We start from the raw sequence: 9,497 nt of genomic DNA on the forward strand, positions 1-9,497 counted from the left end.
TCCTATGTTCATAACACTCTCTTGACGAAGTCTGAGGTCCAGGTGGAGGGAAGTGGGGGCACCCTTCATGCAAGGATCTCTTGATCCTGTGCTGAAGTGCAGCCCACCCCCTGGAGGGCCAAGCACCCGACCCCTTACCCCACTGCTCCGTGCAGCACTTAATTTCAACCAGAGCATTTGAGGGCTTATCTCAACCAGCACTTAATTTCAACCAGAGCATTTGAGTGCCTCCCTGCTGAAGGACAGGGCTCAGATGCTCTTATCATTGTTGCTGTTCTCGTTTTTCATTTTATTACACATATTCTGCTTCCACTTGAATGAGTGACCCCTGGGAGTCCTGGGCTTCTGAGCAGGTTTGCACCTTCCTTGTGGGATGGCAGCATCAGCAACTGCCAGGCCACCCACCTGAAAACTGGGATGTCCCTAAGTCTGCGCATGCTGAGTTAACCTCAGCTACGTCTTTTACATACACAAGATAAAGGAAAGGCTACAACATTGAGGGCTTTGGGGGTGGGGGGGAAGGGAAGGGAAGCAACTGTGGGATAACAGGGTCAAGGTCACCCCCTCTCTCACAATGCTATAACCCAGGGTCATCCAAGGAAGCTGAGTAGTGGGATATTAAGAGCAGACCAAAGGGAATACATTCTTACAAAGCATGTAAGCTAAATGATGGCATCCACTTCCCATAAGATGCAGTGTCGACCACTAGTTTAGAGGCCTGCAAAAGGCAATTCGACAGATTGAGGACAAGGCTGTCCAGGGCTACTAGTCCCATTGGCTGTAATCTGCCTCCAGGGTCAGAGGCAGTGACGCCTCTGAATGCTAGTCACAAGTGGGAGAGGGCTGGCCGCTGGGGAAGCAGGATAGGCCAATGATCTGATCCAGCTGAGCTCATACAAGATTCTGCAATGCACAATCCAGAGCATCTGTCCTTCTATATTCTGCAAATAAATCCTAGAGTCGCAGAATGAGAAGACAACAGGCAGTGCAATTCTGCCAGACACCTTCCCAGCAGCATCCTATGCCATCCCGCCACCCCCCCCAAAAGCTTCCAAGGAAGGCGGCATGTCTCAGCAGCTTGTTCTGTGATACCAGGTCTGGTGCTACCCCCTTGATCCTTTCTCACGCCAAAGGGGATGACTGTGGCCCCAATAACGCCACCGGTGCTCCCAGAACCCAATTTTCCAACCCTTAGAGAAGCTTCCTCGCTCTTACCATGACCTGGTTGAAGCCAAACACAGAGTGTTGGGAACTGCATCTCACCGGAGGTGTGGAGCTGACTTTCCGAAACACTGTCATCTCCACCCCGCCAGGGTCTCTGCAAGGAGAGAGGGAGAGGAATGGAGCCAGGGCCAAGTTTAAAATTACAAACAATACTGATTGGTGAGGGGCTATAGCTCAGCAGTACAGCGTCTGCTTTGTACATCGAAGGTCCCAGGTTCAATCCTCAACGGGGTATCCAGGTATGTCCCCTGCCTGAAACCCTCAAGAGCCACTGCCAGACACTGTAGACAATGCTGACCTAGTTGAACCAACGGTCTGGCTTGGTATTGGGCAGTTTCTTAAGTTCCTATGCTGCTAAACGGGATTCATTAGACCACAAAGCTAAATTCTGTCCCCAGCTGATGGAGGCAATATGCGTCTGGATACTCGCTGCTGGGAATCACAGGTGGGGAGAGTGGTGCTACACTCGCTTTTGGGCTTCTTGTGGCATTTAGCTGTCTGCTTTGAAAACAAAACGCTGGACTAGATGGGCCTTTGGCTTGATCTAGCAAGGCTCACCTTATGTTTTTAAGCAACACAGTCACATCAAATAAGAATAAAAAAAATAATCTGGCCAGTAATGGAGTACAGTACGAGGGGGACAAGAAGAGAGGCAGGGCAAAGGCAAGTCGCCCAACCGCAAGAAGCTGAGACGTACCCTCTCACATCCCTGCTCACCTGGCCAAGTTCCCCTCGTCCGCTGCAGCGCCATCTTCAGCCTTGGCACCATCCGCGAGTGCAGAGTTCTTCTCCACAATCTCACCCTGATCAAACATGGTGTGCAGGCGGTAGTTGATGGTCTTGACTGTGGTGAAGAAGGTGGCAACCACCGCGCAGTAGACACCTGCCACCACGATACTGGGAGGCATCACCTGCCAGGGAATAAGATGGCTGTGCATAAAAAGGAGTAGATAAAGATACCGCAGGCATTAGCATCCACGTTAAAGAAATCAACAAACCACTTTGAGCGCACTGTTCTGAAATGCGCAGCTTTTTAGTGCATGTAGCTGGAAGGAAAAAGGTCTACATTATTGTAACGAAAGGGAAAGGCATGATCCAACTGGAAGGGAATTCCAGAGTTTTGGGGCTACCACCGAGAAGGTCCCATCTCCTGTGCACACCAGCTTAGTTGATCTGAAGAGCAGGCATTCAAGAAAGATCTTTGAATCAGATATTTAGTGCACTATCACAATAGTATCCAGTCCCAAGCCATTTAGGGTCTGGAAGGTTAAGGCAAGCACTTTGAATTGAGCCCAGAAACTTATGGGCAGCCAATGCAATTGGCACAAAAATCGGAGCTATGTATTCAGATTTTCTAGCCTGTCTTTTCCAGGCAGCAGCATTTTACACCAGCTGCAACTGCCAGTATATTTTCAAAGGCAGCCCCGCAGGAAGTGCATTGCAGCAGCCCTATGCCCAGCATAGGTTGCATAAAGCGCACGCGCACGCGCGCGCGCGCACACACACACACACACACACACACACACACAGAGGCACCTGTTCTTTGCACAACAGAAACAGATTCAGTAGCACACCTGAATATCCATGCCTTTATAACTTTCGAACAAACACAGTTCAAATGGCACAGTACTTCTTTGGAACCAATTCACTTTCAGAATGACAGAAGTGAGCTTCTGAGCTACACAGAACTCCTTTTCAGGTGCAGGTATTTGAAGCAAAACATTTTTTTTAACTGTGAGAATGTAGAAGGCAGTGTTATAACTTCAAGCTGGTGCAGACACCATGAGTGAATGTTTTAATGTTTACGTTTAACTCCCACACCTGGTGAAAAGAGCTATGTTTAACTAAAGAGCTCCACTGAGCCTGACTGAAGCTATCTGCAGAAAGAAACTCATCATCTTTTTCAAAAGAACGCTGAGAACATCAGGATGCTCAATTCCCTCACCAGATGCCGAGAGAGAGCTCTAAGGTTAACGGTCCAGAAAGAGGTATCACAGTTCAGTGGAGGAGCATATACTTTATACCAAGAAGGCCTCATTTTCAATTTCCAGCATCTCCAGTTCAAAGTATACAGGAAGCACTCTTTTCTGCCTGACAGCCACTGCCAGTCAGAGTTGATGACAACAACACAGTAATAATAGTAATCATAGTAATAACAACTTTTTGCTTATACCCTGCCCATCAGACAGGGTTGCCAGATACATAGGTTCCCAGTTTATTACAGAGAGTCTTCTGAGCATTATTCAGACTGAGGATTTTGCTTTGCAGACTTGCAGCGGCAAAATCCAAACAGGACACTGGTGAGCAATTTGCTTTCAGCAGTGATGCTTTGCTAACAAGCCTATTTTAGTCCCAAAGCTGGAAAGAATCTACAGGAACGCATCATCTGCGGCACTCTTGATTAGGCCACTGAAATTCCCACACCTGAGCAACCCCATCATATCTCACCCCAAAGACACTTTGCAGCGGTGACTCAAGAGAAACCTGGCCATTATTAAGTGATGTTCTGACAGCCGTATCCCAGAACCCTTGGGATACCCTCCATTCCCAACTGCACAGAATGGGCCTATACCCAATTGAGTCCTACTTCAAGGTGCTGGAAACTGAATCTGGGACCATCCTTCTGCATGCAAAGCAGATGTTCTACCACTCATTTACAGCCATTCCCCATAACTCTGTATAGGCACATAGAAAATTGCCTTATACCAAGTCAGACCACTGTCCAACTAGAACTGTCTACACTGACTGGCAGCAGCTCTCCAGGGTTGTTACCTGAAAATTGACAAGAAATTATAACTGACGAAGCAGGTTCAGAAGTAGCATTGACTTTCCAGACCTGTAGTGAAAACATTGCTGGGAGAAGGCATTTCAAGCTTCCCCTAAGCAACACGAACAATCCTTCAGGATTCAGCCTTCTGCAGAGATTTGGGGCAGGGGAGTCAAAGTCGTCGGGCACCAGGCAGCACCAGCCATGTATAGATATCCATGCCACTAGGACCCGCTCCCCCCTCCTCCGCACCAGCCGTCCAGCTCCAGTTTCACACAGCATCTTCCCATTATGATTCTCACATGCTTGGCAAGGAGCAAATGCAAGCAGCAAGGTGAGACTGTGCCTGACACAATAACTAAATTCCCAGGGCTTGGGGTTTCTTTATTCTTTATTTATTTACTTACAGTGTGCTTATACCAGTGATCAAAATTTGCCAGGTGCATTTTGCAACTGGTGCAGGTCCAGCTACAATCATGTAGAGATCTCTGGATGCCAGGTTGGCAACTGACCTCTCCATCTGGCTGGCCCTTCCAGCTTTCGTACGCAGGCAAGCAGAAGAGCTATTCACTGCGTTTATGTCCCACCTTTTCCTCCAAGGAGTCCATGGTTCACTCCCCACTCCTCAGTTAATCCTTACAACAACCCTGTGAGGTAGATTAAGAGGCTGTGACTGGTCCAAGGTCGTCCGGTGAGCTTCATCACTAAGTGGGGATTTGAACCCTGATCTCCCAGGTCCTAGTCCAACACACTAACCACTTCACCACACTGGCTTCCTAGAGGTCTTCTGCTATGGGGCAGCGCTCTCTCTCTCTATATATATATATGTTCTCTCTATATATACACATGTTAAGTTTTCAATTTTACAATTACATCATTTTCCATTTTTATACAATAGATCTTTTAGACTTCCCACCCAGCATTCCATGGCAGTTCTTTATACATCTTGCATAGCTGCGTATACATTAGTTCCTCGCCTTATTTTCTACATTCTCATAACCTTTATATTGTATTGTCAACTGTTGGTCACAAGGTATCCTCTACCTGGAATTAAGTCAGTAAATAAATATGGGGAAAGCAAAATGCACTTATAGACGTACTGTATCTGAAATGTTTTCCTTGAAGCTTGAGTTTGTTTTAATTTGGATTGTTTTATTTAAGGTTTTAATGTGTTGTAAACTGCTTTGAGATTTTTTTCTTTAAAATATAGAAATGAATTTAATAGTAGTAGTAATAATAATAATAATAATAATAATAATAATAATAATAATAATAATAAATGTCACTGTAAAAAAAAATGGTGGCTAGACATTCCATTTTGGCAACCGTAACCCAGGTTTAAGGTGACATTTGGCAATTAGCATATATACCTGAGTTTCTAACACTGGTTTACATCACTCATCAACAAAGTCTTCTGGGTGTTTGCAAAATTGAGGAATCAGCAAAGCACAAACATAAAATCAACCCATGCCAAAAAATGTATTAAAAATAGTATCAAAGCAACCAGTATCAAACAGAACACAGCATAAAGTTGTGCTCTCTGGAGGAAAGGTGGGATGCAAATGTAATAAATAAACAAATAATGACCGGCTAGAATGGAAGCAGTTCAGGAAGGGCTGGATTAGGCCCTAGTCCTGTTGCTCCCTCCAGTGTTCGAAACTCCCATTGGTCTAGGCGCATTTTGCAACAGAGAATTTCATTAGTACAAGCAGTTTCTGAGCTCTGGGCGCAGTACTGTGCCTACAATTTCAGATTAAAACTGCAGAGTGGAAGGAAAGGAGGACCTTTTCCTGCCTCCCCGCTACCAGCTACTCTGAAGACTGCAGAAGAGACCCTCTTAAGAATACTAGGGGGGGTGGGCACGGGAAGGACTAGACCATGTGAAAAATAAACATAATATTTTAGCTGCAATTTGTTCATTTTCCGCTTTGTATTCTGGTTATAAAAAAGTACACCTAGACTTTCTGTTGTTGCACCCATAACCTAGGTTTAAGGTGCCATTTAGCTCCTAGCTTTCCTATCTCAGTTTCTAACACTGGCTCCCTCTGCTGGTTCCTGATTGAATGGTTGGGGGTCACTTTGGTAAACAAGATGCAAGTCTGATCCAGCAGGGTTCTTCTTATGTGATAAGCTCCATTAACACACAAACACACACACTTGCTATTTTGCCAATGGCAACTCCCCTCCCAAAGTGCATAATGGTTGGAAAGATTTTTGCCAGAACCGGGAGTATTCTGTAGTGCAAATAACCGCTACTGCCCACCCCCCAAAGCTAGTTTTGGTCCTCAGAGTCTCTGCTCTTTACACAGCAATATTAAAAGGTAAAGGTAAAGGGACCCCTGACCATTAGGTCCAGTCGTGACCGACTCTGGGGTTGCAGTGCTCATCTCGCTTTATTGGCCAAGGGAGCCGGCGTACAGCTTCCAGGTCATGTGGCCAGCATGACTAAGCCACTTCTGGCAAACCAGAGCAGCACACGGAAACGCCATTTACCTTCCCACCGGAGTGGTACCTATTTATCTACTTGCACTTTGATGTGCTTTCGAACTGCTAGGTTGGCATGAGCAGGGACCAAGCAACGGGAGCTCACCCCGTTGCGGGGATTCGAACCGCTGACCTTCTGATCGGCAAGTCCTAGGCTCTGTGATTTAACCCACAGCACCACCCGCGTCCCATACAGCAATATTACTTATCTGCTAAAACTGCCAGGACTAGACTCTGGCTTTTGGTTTGAACGTTTGCAACTGGGTCGGCAAGGGATTTGTAAATGAAGTTCAATGTGGAACTAATGAGAAAACTGTTTATGTTTGGCTTGCAGAAGAGAAAATTAATGGGGGGAGGGGGGAGAGATGACAGCATTTTTCAAATATCTGAAGAGCTGTCATGCAGAAGAACATGGAGCAGGCTTGACCCCTGGTGCTCCAGCGGGGAGGACTTAAACAAATGGGTAGTTACTGCAGGGAAGCAGATGGATAAACATTAGAAACAACTTCCTAACAGCAAGAGTTGGTTGACAGTGAAACTGACTACTTCAGGAGGCAGTGAGTTCTCCTTTGCTAGTGGTATTTAAGCAGAAGCTGGACAGCCATCCCTCAAGGTAGGCTGTGGTTGAATCCTGCAGCACAGATCCTGCAGGAATAGATGACTTTTGCGAGAGCTAACAGCTCAATTTCTTCCCTGGATGATTCCTGACAAGAGACAAGATCCCAGATTTCCTCAAACAAGCACCAGGATGGCATTGCTTGGAAGTCATGAGAGAGAAGCTGGTCCAAAAAGAGAAAAGGCTGGTGGGGGGTGGGAAGAGATATTCCACTCCATGTTTTTAGTTAAGTCACATTAGACAATCAGTCAGGCATTGAACTCTTCCATCTTGGACCTGAAATTCAAGGCATTCCAAGCCACTTGTCCATCCACCCATCTTGAAATTCAATCAGTAATTATTCCTTTCTCTGTTTATAAGCTTCTCACTTTGCAAAGACAACACTATCTTAACTAAAAGATTCAGGCTATGAGAGTAAACGGAGAGCCGCCACTGGGATTAATTGATGCAAGAAGCTGAAATTTCAAGAGCTTCTAACGTTCTTGTCTATACAGTACCTTTGTGCCTTGAAAGACGACAAAGAAATGAGTGAATAAATAAGGAGGGAAAGCTTCTCCAGGTATAAGCAGTAGCAAGGAGGAAGGCTCCTGCTATATATCCCTTTGTACCTTGAAAAGTGCTACAGACATTAACACCAGTATACCAACACTCTCCCCCCCCCCCCCGCAGCCTACTGAGACCCAGACTCACCATGTACAGCAGGAAAGGGAAGATGAGCAGGAAGATCCAAGTATAGAGGTGGAAGCAGTTGGAGAAGGTGCTCTGGTGCGGGTCAAAGAACCAGCCACCGGTCAGTGAAGCCCAGACGCCCTGGCGTAGGATCTGCAGGACCTGCGACCCCATGTCCACGGTGGGGCCGCCTCTTCCTCTTCTTCTTCCTCCTCCTCCTCAGGGAACACCACTGCCCAGCTGGCACTCACAGATTCCTTCATCAAGGCAGCTTGAGGCCCATGATCCACAAGGCCTGGGGAATCCAGAACCCTCTCCTCCCCCCAACTTTTGGGTCTTACTTCAGCTCTCTCTACAAACCCTTTCCTACAGCAGTGGGGTGGGGAGAGGGGGGCAATTCACCAAAGGTCCATGCGCCCCATTCAGCAGGGCAAGTTCACCACACCACTATCCCCCCCTCCCGCTCTGGGCAACCATCCCCTCCTCTCCCCAACCTCCCCTGTCCAGAAGCTTCTTTCTCCACTATGGAGGCTCACTATGGAGACTCATGCCATCTTGGCTTCAAAAGATGGGGCTCTGCTAGGGCCCCTTGGTGGATCTTCCCAAGGGCTGCAGTGGGATTCCTGCGCCTCTGGAATGGGAGGAGGAGGGAGGACGACGGCAAAATGGGACCACGCTCGATATGGCACAAGCTGCTCCCAAACACTAACTAGTGACGGAGGGAACCCCAAAACCAAGCCAGCCTGCACCGGAAGTGGCCCCTGGGGTGCTAACTGGGGGTGCTGGTCCAGGCGGGAAGAGACAGCCCCGAAATTGCTAGGGGGCCCCTTGGGTAAGTATAGAGCAAAATTAAGCCGGAGAACGGCTGCCCCCCTCTCCCAAAAATATAAAAGGGAGTCAAAGTCCAGTTCACTTCCGGGGTCAAAGGTCAGCCCTACTTGGCCTGAGCAGAGAGGGGCTCCCGGTGCCTCAACCTACTCAGGGGCTGGGGAGGCCGGAAGAGGAGCCCGAGAAGCAGCAGGAGCAGCAGCCACGGCACCGCGCATGCGCCATCCTCTCCTGTTTCCCCCTTGCAGGCAGGAAGTAAAAGGGAAGGGTCAAGAGGGAGAGCATGGATGGGGGCGTCGCTCTTGACGTGCTCGCAGATATATGAAAAGTGTAGAGAGATACATTTCGGTTTCAGAACCGGAAGTCAGTGAGGTCTGTCTCCGCAATTAAAAAAAATCCCAATACTGTATTTTACTGAAAAGTCCCCTTCGACTATAAAAAAAAGGAAAACAGATACAAAGATAGAAGTGACTCGCTTTTTCTAGCTCGAGGCTTTCTGCGCGTAGGATTTTTGGTTGTGTGAGTTTTTCAATATGCTGCGAGTGACGAGGGGGAATTCGCGCTGAATAAAACCCGAGTAAGAAAAAAGTGTTCTCGAAGCTACAAAGAAGAGTCGGACACGACTAAACGACAAGAAAAAAGCACGAGCTCCTTTTTGCTGCTGCCCTTCGTTCTGCTGCGGGGACTTTGTTCTCCAGTCACGGTCACAATCCTGGATTTCTCTAGCTCTAACTTCTGCGACGAGAAGAGGACACTTGAAAAGCTTGTTCAATGGGAACCTGAAATGACTTATCCAGAGGAACTGATGCTCCTCTTCCATTTTAGCCTCTATGAGACGAGGAGGCGCCTTACGCACACGTTGACCTTCCTACGCATGCGCACATATGGAGCGTCCTGTGCCCGTTCAAA

General features: G+C 47.5%; 1 protein-coding gene across 1 annotated transcript in view; it reads right to left on the reverse strand.

Annotated features, from left to right (window-relative positions):
* The window catches only part of PCNX3 (pecanex 3), a 47,920-nt gene extending 39,084 nt beyond the window's left edge, over positions 1–8,836 (reverse strand). Inside the window, exons 1-3 of the mRNA XM_081892193.1 lie at positions 7,782–8,836; positions 1,942–2,135; positions 1,216–1,318 (exon numbers count right to left, since the gene is read on the reverse strand). Of these exons, the coding sequence (XP_081748319.1) occupies positions 1,216–1,318; positions 1,942–2,135; positions 7,782–7,934 (450 nt within the window). The 5' untranslated portion in view covers positions 7,935–8,836. The remainder of the gene's footprint in view (positions 1–1,215; positions 1,319–1,941; positions 2,136–7,781) is intronic.
* Positions 8,837–9,497: the final 661 nt, after the last annotated feature.

Source organism: Podarcis melisellensis (assembly GCF_964234715.1).
Source record: "Podarcis melisellensis genome assembly, chromosome: 16".
NCBI lineage: Eukaryota > Metazoa > Chordata > Lepidosauria > Squamata > Lacertidae > Podarcis > Podarcis melisellensis.